Source organism: Anabrus simplex, chromosome 3 (genome assembly GCF_040414725.1).
Source record: "Anabrus simplex isolate iqAnaSimp1 chromosome 3, ASM4041472v1, whole genome shotgun sequence".
NCBI classification, from domain to species: Eukaryota; Metazoa; Arthropoda; class Insecta; order Orthoptera; family Tettigoniidae; genus Anabrus; species Anabrus simplex.
Genome location: NC_090267.1, coordinates 303,735,757 through 303,761,022, shown reverse-complemented (window position 1 = coordinate 303,761,022; position 25,266 = coordinate 303,735,757). Strand labels below are relative to the sequence as shown.

The 25,266-nt window shown below is 40.3% G+C and overlaps 1 protein-coding gene across 2 annotated transcripts in view; it reads right to left on the bottom strand.

The window, feature by feature from the left end:
- AstA (allatostatin A) overlaps positions 1-25,266 on the bottom strand; it is a 219,637-nt gene that overhangs the window by 190,502 nt on the left and 3,869 nt on the right. Inside the window, exon 1 of one of the 2 annotated variants that reach the window (XM_067144389.2) lies at positions 16,516-16,832. The exons of the other annotated variant lie outside the window; for it this stretch is intronic. Within the exon in view, the coding sequence (XP_067000490.2) occupies positions 16,516-16,540 (25 nt within the window). The 5' untranslated portion in view covers positions 16,541-16,832. Of the gene's footprint in view, positions 1-16,515; positions 16,833-25,266 lie in introns of those variants that run through there. 2 annotated transcript variants of the gene reach the window in all.

The following is a 25,266-nucleotide window of genomic DNA, read 5'->3' as shown; positions in this document are numbered from 1 at the left end:
ACAAATTTTAGTGAAAAATGGAAGGGTATGTATAGGTATTTTAAGGCAGAAACAGGTTCCAAGAAGGACATTCCAGGAATAATTAATGAACAAGGGGAGTGTGTATGTGAGGATCTTCAAAAGGCAGAAGTATTCAGTCAGCAGTATGTAAAGATTGTTGGTTACAAGGATAATGTCGAGATAGAGGAAGAGACTAAGGCCAAAGAAGTAATAAAATTTACGTATGATAACAATGACATTTACAATAAGATACAAAAGTTGAAAACTAGAAAAGCGGCTGGAATTGATCAGATTTCTGGGGATATACTAAAGACAATGGGTTGGGATATAGTACCATATCTGAAGTACTTATTTGATTATTGTTTGGCCGAAGGAGCTATACCAGATGAATGGAGAGTTGCTATAGTAGCCCCTGTGTATAAAGGAAAGGGTGATAGACATAAAGCTGAAAATTACAGGCCAGTACGTTTGACATGCATTGTATGTAAGCTTTGGGAAGGCATTCTTTCTGATTATATTAGACATGTTTGTGAAATTAATAACTGGTTCGATAGAAGGCAATTCGGTTTTAGGAAAGGTTATTCCACTGAAGCTCAACTTGTAGGATTCCAGCAAGATATAGCAGATATCTTGGATTCTGGAGGTCAAATGGACTGTATCGCGATTGACATGTCTAAAGCATTTGATAGGGTGGATCATGGGAGACTACTGGCAAAAATGAGTGCAATTGGACTAGACAAAAGAGTGACTGAATGGGTTGCTATATTTCTAGAAAATAGATCTCAGAGAGTTAGAGTAGGTGAAGCTTTGTCTGACCCTGTAATAGTTGAGAGGGGAGTTCCTCAGGGCATTGTTATCGGACCTTTATGTTTTCTTATATATATAAATGATATGAGTAAAGGAGTGGAATCGGAGGTAAGGCTTTTTGCGGATGATGTTATTGTCTATAGAGTGATAAATAAGTTACAAGATTGTGAGCAACTGCAACGTGACCTCGAAAATATTGTGAGATGGACAGCAGGCAATGGTATGTTGATAAACGGGGTTAAAAGTCAGGTTGTGAGTTTTACAAATAGGAAAAGTCCTCTCAGTTTTAATTACTGCGTTGATGGGGTGAAAGTTCCTTTTGGGGATCATTGTAAGTATCTAGGTGTTAATATAAGGAAAGATCTTCACTGGGGTAATCACATAATTGGGATTGTAAATAAAGGGTACCGATCTCTGCACATGGTTATGAGGGTGTTTAGGGGTTGTAGTAAGGATGTAAAGGAGAGTGCATATAAGTCTCTGGTAAGACCCCAACTAGAGTATGGTTCCAGTGTATGGGATCCTCACCAGGATTACCTGATTCAAGAACTCGAAAAAATCCAAAGAAAAGCAGCTCGATTTGATCTGGGTGATTTCCGACAAAAGAGTAGCGTTACAAAAATGTTGCAAAGTTTGGGTTGGGAAGAATTGAGAGAAAGAAGAAGAGCTGCTCGACTAAGTGGTATGTTCCGAGCTGTCAGCGGAGAGATGGCGTGGAATGACATTAGTAGACGAATAGGTTTGAATGGCGTCTATAAAAGTAGGAAAGATCACAATATGAAGATAAAGTTGAATTCAAGAGGACAAACTGGGGCAAATATTCATTTATAGGAAGGGGAGTTAGGGATTGGAATAACTTACCAAGGGAGATGTTCAATAAATTTCCAATTTCTTTGAAATCATTTCGGAAAAGGCTAGGAAAGCAACAGATAGGGAATCTGCCACCTGGGCGACTGCCCTAAATGCAGATCAGTATTGATTGATTGATCAGTATTGATTGATAATAAGGATTTTTACTTCTGTGGATGAACACTTTCCTCCTGACTGAGTTATAAAAAACCAAGGAAGTATCTTCAAACCTAGGTCAGTGCTGAATTTCCATTTCTTTCTCCACTTTACAGGTTCATCTATTGCAGGGTCTCTCAGAGTGCATGCGCCTGGTGCATGCACTGTGCACGGTGCAAAAGACGACTTCGCTTGGTTAACCAGAGTGCAGACCCCCACTCCTCGATTTGGAGCAATAGCGCTGTCTCTCTCTTGCCCCACGCCTGTCTCGCTCGCTCCGCCTGTGTCCCTCTTCTTCACTTGCCCCGTAGCGCTCCACATCCGAGCCGAGTTGAGCCGAGCTTAGCCGAGTAGCCCAGAGACGAAGCGTTGGTCCGAGGCGAACCGAGCGGGACCGATGCACAGTGCACGGAGCTCTTGCGCCTCGATTTGCACGCGTGAGATTTTCAACAGATATTCATCAGTCCAGATACCACATCTCCGTCGGATAAGCACACTTATAAACGACACCTTTCCTTTGCCGTTCTTCCCATATCCTGGTGGAACTGCGAATGGGATCTGCTGCACACATGTGGACTCCATCGAGTTTTACGACAAGATGCCCTTCCTGACACCACCCCCAAGTGGATGGATATATCCAAACTACTTTGCCGTAATGGTTAGCAATGTGATATATTGAGAGTAAATGTGTATCTAAAGACAATCACCCAACCTCCGGACTAGAGAAATTAATCTGACGATTGCGAATTTAATCCGGGACCCTCTTAACAGAAGGCTGCTACATTGAACATTCAGCCAAGGACGGACAATTAGTATGTGACACTGATCCACATAATTATAGGGGAAACAAAAATGTGTGCTTTGTTGTTGCTTTCCAAAGAACATGAAAATTACTCAACTAATCTACTGGGGGCAACGTTACTGGAAAACAAACGCATTTTACTTTACATCAATATAAAGAGCTTCGGATGTCTTAGTCAACAAGTCCATGAGCTTAATGTAAACCATATTTGTGCAGCTGATGTATCTGCATTATTCTATATTCATCATTAGTGTAATTATAATTTTAAACTGACGAAAAGTGGACAAAACAGACTCTGTACCAGTCAAATTAACTACTTTAATAGGGAGCCAGTTTGAATGTGCTAATCTTATTAGGCATTTTAAAATTTGGAGAGAATAAAGATTACATTTCAGATATCCGAAATTCAAGCCGGATAATCGTTCATTATATTAAGATATAATATTATAATTTAATGACCGGGCGAGTTGGCCGTGCGTGTAGAGGCGCGCGGCTGTGAGCTTGCATCCGGGAGATAGTAGGTTCGAATCCCACTATCGGCAGCCCTGAAAATGGTTTTCCGTGGTTTCCCATTTTCACACCAGGCAAATGCTGGGGCTGTACCTTAATTAAGGCCACGGCCGTTTCCTTCCAACTCCTAGGCCTTTCCTATCCCATCGTCGCCATAAGACCTATCTGTGTCGGTGCGACGTAAAGCCCCTAGCAAAAAAAAAAAATATATAATTTAATGGAATTTGGTTGCTTGCCTTAAAGAAATCCTAGAGAAGTTTCTTAATAGATTTATATACATACAGTAGAGTCTCGATTATCCGACTTAAACGGGACCTGGAGTACGTCGGATCACCGAAAATGTCGGATAATACGGAATAACTTTGAAAATGAACCAAAACAAACAGGAAGGCTATACTGTATTATGTACTATGTTTTACGGGAGTCTGTTTATTGACTTATTAATTCAATTGTACAGTAGATGGAGTACTCTTTTCTTACTACGCCTGTAGCCAGGTGCAGACGTCTTGGCTTGGGCTGCAAGAGTTTTGATATCAGCATCTTGAAATTCAGCCCAGTCTCAACACAATTAAAAATCTGATCACCGGTTAATCCTTCAGCAAATTTCACAACATCATCGGATTTAGCTGACAGTTTTTCTCCACAGATATTAAGCTGCCCAATATCGTACCGTTTTTTCCACCGATCAAGCTACCCAGCACTAGCAGTAAAATTAGGGTCCCTTTAGTAAACTCCTTCTGGATATACACCGCCATTTCTTGCAGAATGGGGCCAGATATTGACAAGCCCTTTTCCTGGTTTTTAGTGAACCAAAGAAATAGTGCTTCACTTACTTTTTCGTACTCACATTTTTCATTGTTTTTCTAATTTTCAGTGCATCACTTGTTGCTCTCGTAGAGCACCACTTTTCAATTTATTCCCTCGTATGTTTCCAGTCTCCCACTGTAACACGTCCAACACCATAATCTGAAGCCATTTTTTGGAGAGTTTCCCCTTTGTCCAGTCTCTTTAACCCACTCTACTTGTCTTCCACAGAAACAATCACTCACCATACTCACAGAGGATATGAAAACTATAACATCCGCATCCAACCAATACTACATTGAACAATCCTACCGCATGACTGCCAGTGCTTGTCCCACAGTCGCACCTTCCACACCCCGTGTCCCAGAACTGCATCCACCTAAAGTTCAAATTAAGACTACCAGTGTCGGATAACACGGAGTGTCGGATAAGCGAAGGTCGGTTGAGCGAGACTCTACTGTATGTAAATGTATAACAGACAACAACGCTTGTTTGGAACAATGATTTAACTTTAATGTAAAAGGGTCTAATTTACGAGTAAGGCAACTCTTGTATTATATACGAAGTCATGCTTTGTATTAAAAAATTCCTTAACCACTAGTGAGAATGATTCACAGTTACGGCTTTAAATGGTAATTTTACATATCCCAATTTCTGAGTTCGATTAAAACATATTTAGTAAGTGAATTGTCCGTATATATTATTTATATTCTTAGCAATAAGTTATGTCATCAAAAAGAATTCGTTAATGCAATAATTGCTGCTGTATCTTATTACTGTCATCATCCTAAAAGTTCATAAATATCAAATATGATTTGCGAAAAATCTGGAATCAGAGATAAGGCTTTTATGCGGACGATTTTTACTGTATAGAGTAATAAGTAAGTTACAGGTTTTTGAGCTACTGCAAAAGACCTCAAAAATATTGAAAGATGGATAGCAGGCAATGGGATTATTGTAACGCTCCCCCCCCCCCCATGGCGCAGAGACCGCTGCTCAGCTCGAAGGCTTACAGATTACGAGGTGTCGTGTGGTCAGCCCGATGGATCCTCTCGGCCGTTTTTCTTGGATTTCTAGACCGCGGCCGCTTTCTCACAGTCAGACAGCTCTTCAATTGTAATCACGTAGGCTGAGTGGACCTCAAACCAGCCCTCAGATGCAGGTAAAATTCCCCGACCTGGCTGGAAGTCTAGGAGGCACGCTACCCCTAAACCGCGGGGCCGGCGGTATGATTGCAAACGGGGTGAAAAAGTTACATACGCTCGTTTAATAAATAAATAATATTAAATATCATTATGCTGCAGGTTCGTTGCATAATTTACTGTAAGGACAGCATCATTTTACTACAGGACTTAGTAATATCTGCAGAGTTTTTAAAAATACATAAATGATATTCCGTTCTAATTTCGTTTTAATCGTTTTATTTCAACTTTAATGGTGAACCCATGACCTTTGTGCCCTAAGAATTTTAAGCAGTTACTACATTTCTGAAAATTTCTCGATATCACGGGAGTGACACGTGGCAAGGGGGTAGCTGCTTTCTGTCCCACACTCTGGGATACGTGACGTCATCCGCACGTGTCGTACGTGGAAGGATACCGAAGAAAGTTTGAGAATGCTAAGCAATTTTGGTGGGTTATTTCAGAAGAGCGCGTGTGTATGGCGTCCACACGCGAATTCGATAGAAAGTAGTGCCTATTAAATGAGGTCATTTAACCAGCTAAATAAATATAAATTGTAAATGTTCAGGATCACTACTGCTAGTGAGGTAACAAATACATGGTTACATCCAAAACTCTTTTAAATACGATTCATTTATGTTAGAATGATTACGCAAATTTCTTGGCCGCAAAGGATAAATGCCTGGAGAGAGGGGGTAAAATGCTATAAATATAGGAGGGGCGCAATGCTGAAGCCCCTGCATTGTGTTATTGAATCTTGAGCGAGAGAGTTAGACTGTTCTGTAAATCCAGCGATAAAGTAGACTAAGTCCGACGAACAGATTTTGGCCGATGTGGCAGGGGTCTTGAATCCAAAATGGATTTGTTTGAGCAAAGGTAGTCTAATAAAAAGGAGGTCAAGATATTGCAGAAGAAGTATAAAGCTGTAAAATATTTTTTGTTGTAAAAGTAATTAGTGTGCGGGCAGTAAATACCATCAGTCGAGTGCGATCAACGGAGACACGTGTTAAGGGTATTTCTTCTTTTTTATGTGTTTCATTTCCAGGAAAATATAAGGATGTTATGATGTACAGCCAGAAATGTAAAATGGCTATATAAAGTGACGGAAGGTCACAGGTGAGCCTAAGGATAGAAGCCGGCTTCGATTTAAGGTAGGTGTCTTACCATCTTACCACCTACTAGGCCTATATCTTGTTTTGTGATGTCAAACTCATGTGCATTTGAAATGGGTTTTCATGACGCAAGTTGGTCACCCCTATGCATTTTTGGCGAATGTCAAATATGACGAAAGGTCATTTGTTTTAATTTCTGCTTGGATAAATTTAAAATATTGTGAGCGCCGTGTGACATGTAAAAGTTATTAATGAGGGCTTCGAAGTGATATCATATCCAGAGTGGATCGTCAATTTCCGTGAATTTATTGCCTATACCTTTGTGATGTTAATTGAGATAATTTTATCTGACGTGACATTTTTCTGTTTGAATTTTGACGTAAATCGTTACCCATTTTCAATCGAGTGGAAGAGCGCTGTCGGGTGGGAGTATAGAGTGGTGAATTTTGTCACGGAGTGAAACGTTATTCTATGTCCATTTAAACTGTTTCTGACTCACAATAAAAAAATTAGTAGACTATTACAGTCATTTTGTGAAATTAAGTTTTGGGAAAATCATTATGTGAAGTGTTCATTATTAATGTATTCGTACGTATTAAGCGTCGTGGATTCCAAGTATTATTCCAGTCTTGTTTGTCAGTGAGAGCCGTCCAGTGGAGACGAGAGTTCAGAGTTGTCGTATTGAGTTGAGATGGGATTTGTGAATCAGGTGATTGAAAGCCTATAAATGTTCCGGGATATGTATATGCCCGAGGAAGATTTTGTGTAATGAAGTAGAACTAGAGAATCCATGCCGGTATTAATTTGCGACGTGTACAATTAGTGTGGGCATTTTGAAGTATAATCTATGTGCATTTTGTTGGTTAGAAACATCGTATTTGTTTAATTATGTCGGCAAAGTTTAAAGGTTGCATTCTGAGAGGCCAGTCAGGTAGGACGAACAGATGTCTCACATCACGGCAAAGCGAGGGTTAGGGCTAAATCCCGTCAGCTGATAGGAGTTCGCCGCTCGAATAACGGAACGTGCAGAGTGTGTTACGCATTGAATTGAGATCACATTTCCTGGCAGTGGATATCAATAATTACGAAACATAGTTGAAATTTTCATCCGGGAATAACGTGTATGTTATTAAATACTGTAAATTTGTTTAATTGAGATTGTAATGTACATTTGAGATCACAAACTTAGAATATAATGAGTAAGGTTAGCCAATTTCAGGGTTGTCCAAAATATAGAGCGATGGTAATGATGATTGTTTTGTTTGTGATGGGCGCACAAAGCTTCACGGAAATTTTACGACAAGATATGACACCGTAAGCGGTTTACATAGTAAGGCGAGTTACTTATGGTTTTGCACTTAATTATCAGGGTTATCCAAGTAGTAATAATGGTTAGTATTAAATTAAATTAAAGTGTGATATCACGAAACAAGATAAATACTGGAAATAAGTGATGTAATTTTTTCCAGTTACCAACGATAGACATCCAACATGATTAAATTGAATTATGTCGAGACTTGTGTAGGGACATGTGAAAGAAACCATTCGTCCGCGGAGAGAGAATTTGTTGTTCATTAAGATTTCATTAAATCATTTAAATTTATTTAATTATTAAATTAAGTGGAAACGTATTTAGAAATAACTTTAAATCAAGCGAATGACTCGAAGATGCATTATGGAAATCTTAGTTTGTTTTCTGGGGAATATGTAAATGTTAACGTAACGATTAAGGGGACATATCCGAAGGTAATGGATTTTACTGCCACAAGATATTGTGAGCATTGTTGTTGTTGCATTGTTTATCTTTGATTAATTGAGCAGTAAATGTGCTGGGGTTAGTAAAGTGGAAACTTAAGGTCACCAACCGATGTAACTTAATTGTGTTTAGCTTTCAGTTTAGAAACTTGGATGGTCATGGGGTCATCAACCTCAGTGACTTAGAGTAGGGCCATACGCCACCGTAGCATCATTTTCCTTGCGGTCATCATCCACAATGACTTTAAAGTAACTGAGAAGTTTAGATGTCGGTCCATGACATAGTCGTAGGTCACATCGATTCAATTAAGAGTCCACGTCGTATAACCACTGTGTGGCACACACCGATTGGACTGCCTTAATTATACCCAGAATCCTGAGTTCGTGTTACGAGAACTGGACCATAAAGAATCACTATGATGGTACATGTAGTCTCACACGGAAGCCGAATCTAAGGATTTCCAGACTTTCTTTTTTTAAAATTAATAATTAAGACAATGGTTTCTAGTAAGGATGCCTGTCAGGCAGTTATGTCAAAGGCTCACACCAGTGTTCTGACCTTCTGTGTAAATGATTGTGGTGTCCAGTGGACACGACTGGATTCTAATCATACCGATGATAAAATGATTAACTCTTCAGAGATTACTTGAATAAATAGGAATATTTTTAAACAGACCTTTCATTTGAGTAGATAGATTAGAATTACTGAACCCTACCTTTACCTCAGCAAGTGACGAAGAACCCTATACTACCCAAGAGACAGATCTCATGAACTTTTGCTGATAGGTAAGGAAGGTAGGTATCCTTCAGTATGGACCAAAGGGTTCAATGGAGAGAGACTTAATGATGAGTTCAAGCAAAATCGTGATAAAAATAATAGTGCATTCATCATATCCATTCCGTACCGGGCTAATATTTTGAAGACTCAGAACTCACTAAGAGACTCTTTCTGCTATATACACACAGTAACATTAAGATGATCATAAGAAGGAGAAACTAGTTAAGGCATTCCCATTTCTTGTTATCCTCTTGGGTCACAACAACCTCTTTGAAATCCCCTGCCAAGAGCTTGGGTTTGTAGAAGAAAACTCCAGGAGGAAATATACTCATCTAACAGACCATAAATATTAAAATATAGCAGAATATACTTATATTAGTTCTTCACCTTCCTGATTTCTGCACATCCCCAAGGCAGCACATTCAGATTTTTACGTCAAAAAGTGTCCGACGTTTGACTGATCTGTATAGAAAGTGGACATAATATTCTCTACATAGCTGAAAATGTGGTTCATAATTTTTAAAAGTTACGGGAGTGAGAAACGAAGAATATTTCTTTCTGCCGATCACAAATACTATCTATATATTGAGCTTTGGGCTGTAAAATTTCCATCTTGAGAAAATTCACACTCTTCAGTTATGGCGGAGAAAAGGAATACTTCGTAACAAATATGTCGTCAAATATTCTCGGTTTCCGGCAACATAAGCACCACTGAAGCGAACAGCCTTATGGTTGAGCGAACGGGCTATTGAAGAGAACTTCATATTTTCAAGATTTCAGGCGATTGGCGTTGGCGTGAATGCAGACAGATGGACAGACAGAACCAGACGACGATTATTGAGTTTCTGAAGGGGAAAGGTACAGCCTGATGAAATTGTCAGAATTGAGCTGCTGCATATGTACAGTCTCTGCTACGATTATCAGTCTGTAGACATATCAAAATGGTCGACAGAACACTTCACCTATAAGAAACTAGCAACTGATAACCAAAATACTACACTACTGTAATATAGTGGGAGCATTTTCAAAGTAAATTTAAAACATTAGTCTAGACAGCATTATACCCATGTCACCGGGTGAGCTGGTCGTGCAGTTAGGGCAGCGTAGCTGTGAGCTTGAATCCGGGAGATAGTGAGCTCGAACCCCACTGTCCGCAGCCCTGAGGATGGTTTTTCGTGGTTTCCCAGTTTCATACCAGGCAAATGCTGGGTCTGTACCTTAATTAAGACCGCGGCCGCTTCCTTCCCACTCCTAGACCTTTCCTGCCCATAGTCAAGTTCAAGGATTTGGATACTTAGGAACTAACTGACAGTCTACAAGCTTTGTAAATCGTCAATGATACACTGTAAACTGACTCGAACAGGTTTCTCGGTTTCATTGTGTGAATATTTGATATATACAGAATGCTCGCCACTCACTAATCTAAATACCTTTGCTTTTCTGGTGTCTCCAGGATGTTTGTCAACAGTAACACTATGATGATACTGTTCATTATAGGAAACAAAGACACGAAGTCCTCTTTCTTCATTTCAACAAAAATGGATGGGTTCTTTTGCTTACTTTTTCTTATCAGTTCAGCCTTTTTTTCTGGGGTGTACACAGTCTGTGTTTTTCTTTTCAGCTTCTCAATAACTCCAGTCCCTGTCACATGGCTGGAACGTGTGACCAGAGAGAAGAAATTTGTGCTCCACAACATCAAAATATTGTTTATCTAGAAGGTACAACCACAGACCTAGAATAATATAGTTTTTATTTTGTCCAACACACGAGTCGGCATAAATGATGAACCTTCGATACCGTTCTTCTTTCATTATATCCAAAACGCACCTTGCTACTTTATCAATTCATTAGCCCCTCTAGATGCAACATCCTCCGACCAGAAACACATCACGGCCTTCTCATCACTACAACGGTGAATACACAAATTATATGTCCAAAGTTGTCTCATATAAGAAGCTGTTTCATCCGAAATATAGGGTGTTGGCAATGCTTTTTGTAAGTCCATGCGCAACTGAGTGTATCACTACCATCCTGTTTTGACTCAACTGCATCACGTTTGAGGTGCAGAGTCAGCTTTCTCAAGGTGTAGGTTGATGTCTGTGGATTCGGTGTTATTACCTGCCTTAGCAGAATTACAATTACTACAAGTATCACTCCAATGCAATTTAAAACCAATATTATCTTCCGCACTGAAAATGGTTTCATATAAATGTTGTTTCACTTGGGATCTAGTGAACAGAGGTTATGCAGGAATTGTTCGGATTCTGCATTTTACTGTAGTGAGATGTGTACCTTGGAAACATTTCGACGTGCTTTCTAATCTTATTTTTTCTCTCGTTATTATTGTCATGAGGTCTGTTAACATTCTTGCCTCTTCTATCCTCTCTAGGTGTATGTACAGATACATGTGATGTAGATTCATAATTCGCAGTGTCACATTCTACATTGTTGTGAACAGTCTTCAAACGTTTAATAGAAATGGCATGGAGTGCTAAAATTGCACTTCCACACACTTCACCTTCAATAACTGGAGAGTCACGAATAAAATACCCGAAATAAACCTTCCTCTGGCTTACTGTTGGAACATTCCTATTTTTGGATATGCTTTTTTGCACTTAACAGGTCGCACTAATCCAATTAAATAAACATTTTGCTAATTATAATCTCCCATCTTATATATATATATTTGCTAGTGGCTTTACGTCGCACCGACACAGATAGGTCTTATGGCGACGATGGGAGAGGAAAGGCCTAGGAGTTTGAAGGAAGCGGCCGTGGCCTTAATTAAGGTACAGCCCCAGCATTTGCCTGGTGTGAAAATTGGAAACCATGGAAAACCATCTTTAGGGCTGCCGATAGTGGGATTCGAACCTACTATCTCCCGGATGCAAGCCCATCTTATAAAACTCAACAAATACATCCTCCTTCTTTTCTTTATTCATTGTTGTTTATTTACAGAAACTTGTTTTGCAGCATGCATCATTGGCAGTATTAAACACTTTCTCAGGCACAATCTTATTGTTTCGAGACATATATTATTTTCCTCTGTTTCTCAACGTCGTCCTTTCATTACCCTTCCAGTCATTTTCATTACGAAGTCTTTTTTTACCCGTGCTGTTGCATTTTCTTCTTGAAGAACAATGATAGGAGCACCTGTTGCTTCCATCTTGGAAACGTATGAACATAATTTGAGAAACGCTTTCTGGTTGATTGTCCGAAACCAAGCCGAGCAATGAGAATCATCGACTCATAAGACATAAAGAAATTAATGGCATGGGCCTCTTTTCCACTGGGCATGTGTCAGTCATGAATAATAGCCCATATTATTATATAATGCTCTCTTTCAAAGAATGGGCACAAGCCATTGTGATACAAGTTCATACTGATGATACTAGATGGCATCGACTGTCTTCCTGTACCAAAATCACAATAGTACGTCATAGGTGGCATGTGCTCCTTTTACACTGGTCCACTCAATTGTAGAACAACAAATCTCTTGAATATATTTCCTGAAAAGCCTCGGAAGTTGGATTTTAGATTGTAATCTGAACATGCCACTCGCTGTAAAACTATTCACCTTGATCATATTGTTCTTGCTCTGTATTTTAATGTAGGATGTTGTAGTGTACCGCTACCGCAATCTGAATATCAACATAATTTTCTTGTGTCAGTGTCCTTATCAATGACACTTAAGCATGTGCGCACCACACACGCACAAACTCCTTCAGTAATTTCTGTTATAATTTTGTTACTATAAACCCCCCTGTTGGCGATCCTGGGTACACTACTGACATCGTATGACATACTTCTCCTGCTTTTCAAAATTACAACTACATTCTGCTGGGTATGAATTCGCAATTTTAAGATCCGGAGATCCACAGAAGAGCCATCACTATCGTTACACCGTACTATTTTCAAATATAGAAAGAGTGGTAAATTAAAATTAATCTTCTTCTTCCTCAGCGTTTGTCCCACATGCTAGCGGCGTTTGCTATTTCGGCTCTCTGTTGCCACTTGACCTCTGTGGGTGGGGGCGGTAGAATAACACCCACGGTATCCCCTGCCTATCGTAAGAGGCGACTAAAAGGGGCCCCTGGGGCTCTGAACTTTGGAGCGTGGGTTGGCGACCACGGGACCCTTAGATGAGTCCTGGTATTGCTTCCACTTACTTGTGTCAGGCTCCTCACTTTCATATATCCTATCCGACCTCCCTTGGTCAATTCTTGTTCTTTTCAGACCCCGACGCTATTAGGTTTGCGAGGGCTAGGGAGTCTTTCATCTTCACGCCCTTCGTGGCCCTTGTCTTCCTTTGGCCGGTATCTTCATTTTTTCGAAGGGTCGGACCCCTTCCATTTTCCCCCCCCTGATTAGTGTTATATACAGGATGGTTGCCTAGTTGTACTTCCTCTTAAAACAATAATCACCACCACCACCACCACCTCACACCTCTGGACTGGGTAGAGGCCTGCAACCTTGAGATCCTAGTGCAGTGAATCAAGCCAATGTTATCTCCGTCACCCATCAGTTTGCAAAGCAAAACCAATCTTGGTCACTAGCAAGAAAATGAGTGCCCGTGGCGACCATAGGACGGCTTTCTCTCACCTTTACAGCGATTTGTCCCATTCCGCATTGCCTGCGAACTTCATCATCCTGATGTCCACTTGGGCATCTTTGTATACATGTTGGCAAGTAGTAGTTCCACTTCTTTTGATGAGGATTAGCATTCAGCACCATTCAGGGTTACTGGGCAGGTTACAGAACGGTATACTTTCGATTTTAAATTACGTAGCTAATTCAAAGTTCAACTATAGTAAATCCCACCTCTTCGTAGTTGACAAAGATTTCCTAACGTCGTACTGCCCTCAGTGGGATACTCTCTGCAGTAATACAGGCTTCCGTGCAATATCACCCAGGGGGAACGTAAAGGTAACCCGACAAAATGAAAATAAAAGATATAGGTCTGGATTATGGTTTTCTGTTTCGAACTGTCTACCTGTAACTTGGCATCCAGTATAAATGTTTATGGCACTTTTGAAGCAGTACTGTGCTGAAAAGCTAAAGTGAATTTTATACACAGCTTCAGTGATACAATTGTATTTTTCCATATATTTTTGAATTAAATAATTAAATACTTCCTAAGTCTTGTAAGGGGTGCCCATCTTAAAATGTACCTCATTCATATCCCCCCGCCCCCATGGCACAACAGCCCAGAAGGGCCATGGCTGATCATGCAACCGCTACTCAGCCCGAAGGCCTGAAACACACGAGGTGACGTGTGGTCAGCACGACGCATCTTCTCGGCCGTTATTCTTGGCCTTCTATGCCGGGGCCGCCACCTCACTGTCATACTCACTGCACCTATTTTCAAGTTCCAAGAAATTAGATTACAACCTTTTAGTACAGTCTGCCATTAAGACCAAGTCATCGGCATAAGCCTAATTACTTACTACATTTCCATTTAACTGAATCCTTCCCTCCCACTCTATAGCTTTCAGTAGATGATCCATGTAAATTATAAACAATGCTGGAGGATTGCAGCCTTGTCTAACCCCTGTAAATACCTTGAACCAAGAACTAATTCTACCATGAGTTTTCACTGCAGCCCGATTGTCAACATAAATGCCTTTGATTGCTTTTAATAATTACCCTTAATCTCACAGTTTCCCAGTACGGCTAACTTCTTTTCCCTCTATTCTCTGGCATATGCATTCTCTAGATCTAAGGAACATAAACATAATTATTCATGAGTTATATTTTTGGGCTTATGCCGTGTAAATAATTGTAAACACACTCAACGTTTCAAAAGGAACCTTGCCTTTCTTCATCAGGAGACAAAAGAGAAAATAAACGACGTATTGATGGTTGCTAGGAGAAAGCAACAACGACGCTGTAAAGGGGACGCCATTTTAGCCCAATGCTAGAGACAATGAATAGTAACAGCAAAGCATTACTCTCTAATGGTTCTGATTATAGGTAGCCATGATTCACTGAGGTTGTAGCCTGTATCGCGGTTGAAATTATCTGGGTGTTTACGTATTTCGACCGCCTCCCTGATAATTCTTGGGCGATATTGCTTTATACGGGCAGGACATCCACTTTTTGGAACAAGACATCATGACCAGGTGTTAAGGCATGATCGGCAACAGCTGATTTATCAGGTTGGTTGAGTCTGATACATCTGGTATGTTCTTTGATGCGAGTACACACCGTTCTCAAAGTCTGCCCAATATAAACCTTGCCACAAGTACAGGGAACTCTGTAGATACCAGGTTGTTGTTTATAGGCAAACTATCCTTAGTTGGTCGCAGGAGTTGCCTAATCTTAATTGATGTTCCAAAAACAGTTCGTACATGGTACCTAGCAATACGATCCGTCGTGTTATGTATGTAAGGTAGGTAAGCAGTTCCTTTTACTTTTTATTTCTAAACAGACATCCGATTATGTGCCGATAAGGAGGGTGTTCCTCTTAGGCCTACTGTCAGTACGATTGGTTCCCCGACATATGCCCTTTCGAAATATTTAGGTAGTCTTCTTCAATCTCACCTGAGTAACACCCCTTCATATATTAAGGATTCCACGCACTTCATTGAGAAGTTAAAAACTATATCACTTCAGCCAGGAGATATCTTGGTGAGTCTCGACGTGGTGTCTCTGTTGATGGTGTTATGTCTCTCATTAATGATATTTTTACTGAAGAGATCGCAAGGCTTTTCTATCACTGCATGATCTCCTCCTACTTTCTATGGAATGGGGAATATTATGAACAGACAGATGGTGTGGCCATGGGAAGTCCTTTCTCTCCTGTTGTGGCCAATTTCTTCATGAAAAACTTCGAAGAGAAAGCTTTGTCGTCGGCACCTTGCAAACCGAAGTTCTGGTGGCGATTTGTGGATGATACGTTCGTCGTATGGACAGAAGGTGAAGACAATCTTGGTCACTTTCTGGATCACCTAAATCGCCAGCACCCTTCCATTTGTTTCACCTTGGAAATGGAATCTGACGCCAAGATACCATTTTTAGATGTTCTCGTCACCAAGAAAGAGGATGGATCTTTAGGACACAGCGTGTATCGTAAGCCTACACACACATATAGATATCTCCACGCAGATTCTCACCATCACCCTGCCCAGAAACATGGTATCCTTAAAACTACCAGGGCCAGGAGGATTTGTGAAGCGTCAGATCTACAAGAGGAAATAAACACCTTGAGAACCACCTTTGAGAGCAACGGTTACAGCAGAGCTTTGATCTCAAGGGTTCTGAAATCGGCACATAATCGGACGTCTGTTAAGAAAGAAGATGTAAAAGGAACTGCTTACCTACCTTACATACATTGTAACTGTTCGACCCTAAGCTTCTCACTAGGGGAGACGAAAGTTAATACCTTGGGACACATGAATATCAAATAAACTATATGTGGCTTGCCCGCAAATTGCCACGCAAATAGAAACAATTAACATTCCATGGTTTCCCATTTCTCTATGTGATGTATGGGCGCCAGCGTTACAGTTTTAAACAAAACTGTAAAGCAAAATTTATATTTACTAGCATAGAGACTTATACTTAAATCACAGGGGTAGGATTTTAAATAATTAACCATTAAGTATCGCTTAAGAAAGAAAATTAACGCAATATAAAATACAAATGAATTTATTATACAAAAATAATTAGATGAATCGGAAAAGTTCCTTAAAGCGTGGAGGGATTTAGAATTTACGTTACTCAAATTACTATTGTTTGCTTTATCTAATTGAAGCTCACCAATTGCAGTTTCCGTAGAAGTCATCTGGTTTCCGTGGTTACTCGTTCTCTTCTTCTCGATATAGAATTGGCTACATGGACATCCTTCCTTCTCTGATGTGGTACGGGCTATCTGGACAAGCACTCCCAATTGCAGTTTCCGTTGAAGTCACCTGTTTTCCGTGGTTACTCGTTCTCTTCTTCTCGATGTAGAATTGACTCCATGGACATCCTTCCTTCTCTGATGTGGTACGGGCTATCTGGACTAGCACTCCCTAATTGCCTAGTCTTTAAATTAGACATTGGCCCTATAGTTGTAAAAACTGATCAGCGTTGATCGTATGAGGAGAAAATTCAGAGATATGAATTTTTCCATGTTTCCAACTGAGCTATACTATTATACGGTACAGACTTGTAACAAATTCCAAGGACTTGAACTAAACATAGTTCTTCGTCCAGAAGATTTACTGAATATAACACAAGCCGTAAGCTTGTTTCGTCTCACGTAGATCCGATAACATTATCGCAGCTAAGTACTGTATCGAAGCGACAACACACTGTACAAAAATAACTATGTCTCGGAGAGACCACACACTGTCTCAAAATCAATAACGTCGTTCAAAGTAGATGTTCACAGTAGAAGTAGCGATGTGAGTGAGTATCGTCACTCCGTGAATCCGTAACTCCGTCAGTCGAGGATTGCTCCGCGCTACATAATATATCACCGGGCTCTTTCCACTCTTGGTAACAGCTTAATCTCAGTTCTCTATATAACGAAGCATCTGATTCGTAGATCGCATTATCATCTCCCTCTTCTTTCTTCTTGACAAGACCAGTAGGCGTGGCGATGATGTAGCTTACCGCATAGCAAGCCCCGCGCGCGGGTCGCTATTTACTGCCTTGGCTCATGAGTTTAACCCTATGACTCATGTAATTTTCCCCCGCTATAAGAATAACCTTTTCCGTATACACAAGTATGAGATGAAATGACAACAACTATGTCTCAATATATTGACCATATTTACAGTACATAATGAATTCCTATCCTACCTAATATAATAATTTAAATAATAATTGATGTTATAACTATATAATATGATTCCTTGTTTACAAATGATTGACGTAGAATAAATATGTTATTACGAATAATTGCCGATGGCGGATAAACTTGATATCGAGTGATATCGCGTAAAATGATAGTATATTAAATTAGTCTGGCTGGAGAAGCCTGGACGGTTACAACATAACACGACGGATCGTATTGCTAAAATCTTACGTAGGTACCATCTACGAACTGTTTTTGGAACATCAATTAAGATTAGGCAACTCCTGCGACCAACTAAGGATAGTTTGCCTATAAACAACAACCTGGCATCTGCAGAGTTCCCTGTACTTGTGGCAAGGTTTATATTGGGCAGACTTCGAGAACGGTGTGTACTCGCATCAAAGAACATACCACATGTATCAGACTCAACCAACCTGATAAATCAGCTTTTGCCGATCATGCCTTAACACCTGGTCATGATGTCTTGTTCCAAGAAGTGGATGTTCTTGCCCGTATAAAGCAACATCGCCCAAGAATTATCAGGGAGGCTGTTGAAATACGTAAACACCCAGATAATTTCAACCGCGATACAGGCTACAACCTCAGTGAATCATGGCTACCTATAATCAGAACCATTAGAGAGTAATGCTTTGCTGTTACTATTCATTGTCTCTAGCATTGGGCTAAAATGGCGTCCCCTTTACATCTTTGGGCACCATTTGAAGCTTCCTTGTTGCTTTCTCCTTGCAACCATCAATACGTCGTTTCTTTTCTCTTTTGTCTCCTGATGAAGAAAGGCAAGGTTCCTTTTGAAACGTTGAGTGTGTTTACAATTATTTACACGGCATAAGCCCAAAAATATAACTCATGAATAGTTACACGGGCCGTGAAAGTCTAAATGATAATAAACATAATTATCTATTCTTGTCGTAGCATTTTTCAATTACCTGTCGCAAACTGAAAATCTCATCCTGACAGCCCCTCTGTGTTTCTGAAACCACAATGGTTTTCATCGAACGTACTCTCAAACACTGATCGCACGCTCCCTTCCAAAATCCCAGTGAACACTTTGCCTGGTATACTGATCAATTAAATACCTCGATACTTGTTATAGTGCTTCCTGTTCCTTTGCTTATACTGTAAATACGAGCAATTACTGTTTCCGTCCAATCAGAAGGTACTTCACTAACATTCCATGCTAATCTTTTCACTCGATGCAGCCATTTCATCCCTGTCTTGTTACTACATTTCACATTTCAGGTGTACTTTCATATATTCCTGCTGATTTATGACTATGCAACATATTTATCATTTTTTCCACTTCCTCGAGCGTAATCCACTGCCGTCATTGTTATCCTCCGCATGAAATCAGTTGTTCTCAACTTAAACAGAAAAACCTCTTTTTAGAGAAGATTTTCAAAATATTTCCTCTATCAGTCCCGTGATACCCTACGACCTACTATGAGTCACTCAAACAAGCTTGAAGAATAAATTCGTAATTGCTAATCCCATTCTAGCACAGAAACACTGTAAACTCGTCCTCTTTCTATTAACTTCCATCTCATCACCATATCAACCCATCACTTGCTCGTATCCTTTAGTTCTATTTTCTCGCATAGCTATCGTCTTGCATTCGGGAGATAGTGGGTTCGTATCCCACTGTCGGGAGGGCAGAAGATGGTTTTCCATGGTTTCCCATTTTCACACCAGGAAAATGCTGGAAATGTACCTTAATTAAGGCTACGGTCGCTTCCCTTCCATTCCTAACCCTTTTCTATTCCATAGTTGCCAAAAGAAGTAAAGCAAATTATAAAAGAAAAACATATATATATTTCCAATTTTCGCATTAAACTCTCCCATTACAATTATCCTATTCTTGCAGTTGACCCTGACTACGATGTCACTGAGCGCTTCATAAAAGTTGTGAACTTCATTCTCATATGCACACTCACATCTGGAATAAATTACAATGCGACTATTCTCGTCCCATGTCCTCCAATTCCCAAATATACCCACATAATTCACTCACTTTCGTGCCCAACAGAAAATATGTTGCACTCATTAGCATTCCTGATGAACACTCTGGCCTACCCTTTTTTAACCCCTGTTAAGAACAATGTATACACTCCTATCTCTTCCTTGTGATTTCCCGTTACCTGAATATAATTAATTCCTAACACATCCAGACGCATCCGCTGACTCAGACAGTTCTACTTTCTTTCCTCCATTAGCCCCATTAATATTGATATGTCTCCATTGAGTTCTATTTCGTTCGCAAAGTTGTTTCCAACCTCTCGCCTGTCAAGTGGAAGAGGAACTCCGTTTTTAGACCCGAGGTTGGTTTAAAATATTCTGAACTCGGTAAATTCTGTGAATCACACATAGTCGCAGTGAGAATGTATCCCCTAACAGTTTAAGGACCACCAGTGTATTGTGTAGTCCTAGCCACCTGAGCGCAAGAAGGGCCACGATTCAGAATATGTCCGAGACGCCCTCTCTTATTCCAATTTTTTTTTTTTTTTTTTTTTTTTGGCTAGTTGCTTTACGTAGCACCGACACGGATAGGTCTTATGGCGACGATGGGACAGGAAATGGCTAGGAGTGGGAAGGAAGTGGCCGTGGCCCTAATTAAGGTACAGCCCCAGCATTCGCCTGGTGTGAAAATGGGAAACCACGGAAAACCATTTTCAGGGCTGCCGACAGTGGGGTTCGCACCTACTATCTCCCGAATACTGGATACTGGCCGCACGTAAGAGACTGCAGCTATCAAGCTCGGTCTCTTATTCCATAGCCACTGGTATCCTGACGCTCAGGACCACTCAGCCGTTGCCCATGGTTCACGAACTAGGACGTGACTACAGTAACACATACCAACCACCGTAAAATGTAATTTAAAAAAATACATTTTTTAAACTGTCACTTTTGTCATGTATTGAGAACTATTAATAGACTTCACGAATATTTTAAAAGTCTTCAATATTATTCAAGTAAGCTAAACATGCATCTTTATGGCTATGACTAGAGCCCTGCGCGGATATACAATATATTATCCGCATCTGCACTTCCTTCACCCACACCCGCGAATGGTTATCCGCAGATATAGCAAATATTTAGCTATCCAAACCAAACCAAACCCCATGGCACTACAGCCCTTGAAGGGCCTTGGCCTACCAAGCGACCGCTGCTCAGCCCGAAGGCCTGCAGATTACGAGGTATTGTGTGGTCAGCACAACGAATCCACTCGGCCGGTATTCTTGGCTTTCTAGACCGGGGCCGCTATCTCACCGTCAGATAGCTCCTCAATTCTAATCACGTAGGAAATATTTAGCTATATTACACCCAAAATATTGGAATGCATAGATCTGTTAACATAATACAACAGGCCAGACCGCCTACAGTCACACGTTTATTGAGCGACTTCGTCTTGCGACAACTACCGACGGAATCTTTGTTCCTTCGTTCCACTAATTGTGGGCTTGAACCAGTTATGCTTAGGTCAGATTAACGACTTTATTGACTCAGGGCTCTTTATATATCAGCATTCTCCTATACCAATATCAAGGGTCGCCTCACAACAAGCAGAAAAACTTGAGTGAAAATCGATAAACATCATTATTTAGAAATTATCAGCAAAATTATCCGCCAGTTTACATCCGTCAAGACAGTAACTTCGGGGATATCTGTGCATGGCTCTAGCTATGGCCTACAAACAGAGACATCAGGAGAGTCCAAGTTGCGAGGAAGACTAGGCGGATGAAATTTGCAGCGTATGGCAATCTCCACTTCATTAATTGACGGAACACCACTCAGAGTGCACAGTGTCTTTGAGATTATCTTGTTTGAGTAGACACATTTCCTTCTAAATGTGGTGTTCTGTATCAACTCGAATCTGTTCACCGTATGCATCAGTGCGTGCATGTGTGAATTCCTCTGTATATCCTGTCAATCCGTCCTTTCATGTAGATAAAATTTACCTAATTGCATTGTCATGTCGATCTGTTATGTGACTTTAGGCATTCTTCAACAAAAATACCTTTCAGAGGCTTCTTATACCTTTAGTTACTGTCCATAGCATGTTAAAAGATACGCAACACCTTCAAGAAGAACTATCCGAGTCTTAGGCAGAAACGTACAGTACAGTACTACTAGGCTATTTGAAAATAAAAAGGAATGAGAAGAACACTATTTTTATGATAAAAGGGTCTTCCCACGTCATATAGTCCAAGATGAAAACAGTTAGTTACTCATTTAATATCTTTGGTGTTTATGTATGTTGGGTATTGAGCCCGAAGGCTGGTTGGATCCTCAACAGGTACACAATTACCTGTCATAGATGGCCTAGGTGTCACTGAAGAGGAGTACTAGGGAAATGACGAGTGAGGTAGTTTCCCGTTGCTTTCCTCACCGAGCCAGAAGTTGCTATTGCACATCAGTCTGTCAAGCCCACTGAAATGCCTGCACCAACCGACCCTATGAACGACATTTTCACACCATTCATAGCAGGGACTGGCTGCATAAGGAATGGCATTACTAGCGTCACTCACACCTCGGTCACTTTCATATTGTCAAAGCCAAGGAAGAGACTGAGACAGGTCAATGAAAGTAACAATTTTATTCTAGCCCATACCAGAAGACATAGTGCACTGTAAACACTACCTCTTGCCAACAAAGACATATGTCTTTGGTAATACGATATATGAGCAGGTATAAATTCAAGATACATAAGATTCCCTGCCAGCTGATTGCTTGACAAAGTAGTTTAAGCGACCTTAACAGATGGAGCATCATTCGAGTCAGCGAATCAACGAACTATTTAACTGAGGTGCTAAGCATAACGGAAGTCAGCATTAAACGACATACCTTATTGTTTTAACACTGTTACAGGTAGAGTATTAGGTACTTGCACGTTTCTCAACGTCCTTCTTGACCAAATACGGGTACCCACCGGTACATGTTATCGAAAATCAGTTTAACCAATATTGTTTTATTTACTTCGATACGACATTTGGGATTATATTCAGTGTTGCCAACTTAGCGGATTTTCCGCTAAATTTGGCGGAATTAGAAGAGACTGTCGGCGGAGAAATATACCATTTAGCGGACAGCGGATTTTTTGGCGGAATTCTAGATTTATTATAGCGGAATTTAGCGTTTTATCTATAATACTTATAAAAAAAAATGTGCTCCAGTCTGTCTCTGAGCTATTCCGTATTTCTTGTCAGGAGCTAGCAGTCACATGAGGAAAACATGTTATTTAGATTTGATGTTATGGGATCGTGGTAACATAAATTTGTAATGCGTGGGGGAAAGGGTACTTATCTCTTAGTTGACGAATGACGACAGATAATGAAACTGTGAGAGAGTAGCATTTATATTTATGCTATGAAGGAAGACCGTTTAATGAAGTGGCCTGTTCTGTATGTGGCCCTTGAGGTATGAGATTCACCTCGATTACACCCGGCAGTAAATCGCCTAAAAGTTTTAGCTCACTGGCTCGCAGGCAGGGGGTTAATACTAATGAAACTTACAGACCAGGTGAGTACAGACATTTTTTTATTATTATTATTATTATTATTATTATTATTATTATTATTATTATTATTATTATTATTATTATGTGCGTATGGACCCAGTAGATCACGCAAAGCTCTAACGATTCTGTTTTCTAAGTTGCCAAACAGCTCTCATACTTTCTCCGTGATCCTTTTTCGTTCTTCTGTCCACTTTGCTCCAGTCTTCTTTTTCATTTCGTTCTCTGGTTGCATTTTCCATCTATTCATTTTTTTTTTCTATAGAGGTTTTTGTCCGCGGTGTCCTTTGAGTTCATCTGGACTTTTCCAGATCCTTCTTCACTTCAAGTACCCATGGAATATTTTTTAGATGTTCTATGTAGGTGAGAATCTTGTGTGTCAGTCTACTTGCCGACAGTCTGCGGACGTGCCCACAAAATTTCAGACGTCTTTTGCGGATGTCTGCTGCAATGTTGGAAAGGTCTTCTGTCACTTTGCGTGACCTCAGTCTATATCCATCTTGTGTTTTTCGGGGGCCGAGAATTTTCCTAAGATTATTATTATTATTATTATTATTATTATTATTATTATTATTATTATTATTATTATTATTATTATTATTATTGCCCATTATTTGAGATCGGATTTCTTGGCGGAATTTTAGCGGATGTTTGGTAGTATTTAGCTGATCTTGAAAATATAAGTTGGCAACACTGCCTATATTGATTTTTGAAACATTCTTTGTACAGAACACAATGTAATGAAATTATACTTAAAACAAACACAAACACCTAATGCTGGCCTCTCGGTCTAGGGGAAGCGAGCCTCAGGTTGCCTAGAGGCCACGGGTTCGATTTCTGGCCAGGTTAGGGAGTTTACTTGGGTTTGAGGACTGGTTCGAGACCCACTCAGTATACATGGGAACGACTGAAAAACTGACGGTGAGATGGTGGACACGATCTCTAAATTCAAATTCGTCGCACTGACCACAGCTCACTTCGTAATCTACATGACATCGTGTTGAGCAGTGATCGCACAGTAGCGCCATGGGGTGAGAAAGTGGAGTAATAGTCAACTAGTCACACCAATTAATCAGACGAAGCTTAAACACTCGATGCGGCCGAAATCAAAACAGGGGTCATCTGAAAAGCTCGCTACGCATAGGTGTTTTCCAGTTATCTACACATCTCAACCGTCAATAGCGATGTAACATAAAACTTCCTTATCAACCGACCAACCAATATTTGAAAATTCCGTGACCTTTTTTAAGAAGGCATAATATTTAGTGTTGCTAGTTGGAGTTAAACAAACATCTTTCCACTCTTCTGTAGATCACCACCTATGTTTGAAAAGGAACTTAATGAAAGGTACAACAGGCCTCACAAAGTGCATATAAATTAGTGGGTTATGCAAATTTGAACTGGTCAGATCACTGGCTAAGTCAGGAGGCTATTGACCAGGCACTCTCAGCCAGAATTATCTTGCAGTAGAGTGTCCAACTCGTCCCCGCTCCTCTTTAGCCAACAGCATTCAAGCTATCCAAGTAATTATCTTTTTTTTTTTTTGCTACTGGCTTTACGTCGCACCGACACAGATAGGTCTTATGGCGACGATGGGACAGGAAAGGGCTTGGACTGGGAAGGAAGCGGCCGTGGCTTCAGTTAAGGTGTGAAAATGGGAAACCACGGAAAACCATCTTCAGGGCTGCCGTGTGTGGGGTTCGAACCCACTATCTCCCGAATACTGAATACTGGCCGCACTTAAGCGACTGCAGCTATCGAGCTCGGTAAGTAACTATCCAACAGCTATCCAAGTAGTTACCACGCACAATGTTACGTAACTTCTGAGACCGGCGATTCAACATGGCTACGCTGTTAGCGGCAAACAAAATAAATATGGTAACAAAAAAAAATGTAAGGAAGGTAAAAGGAGAGGTATAAGGTGATCTTGACCTACGACGACTTGGCTGTGAACATGGGCATTCTCATGGACACTTGTTATTACTAGTCTGTGTACCTGATTTTGTTACTCATCTGTTATGTTATATTTTATAATGAAAGCTTATATTTGTTAATTAGTCTATTGATAGTATAAGCCTAAGTGAAATGCGCTCAGTGCAGCTGTATTTTGTGTGCTTTTCGAATAAATAAAAACATTAAAATATGTTCCTTGATGGGACACTACCCAGTGGATACACTTTACTTACAGAAATAGTGT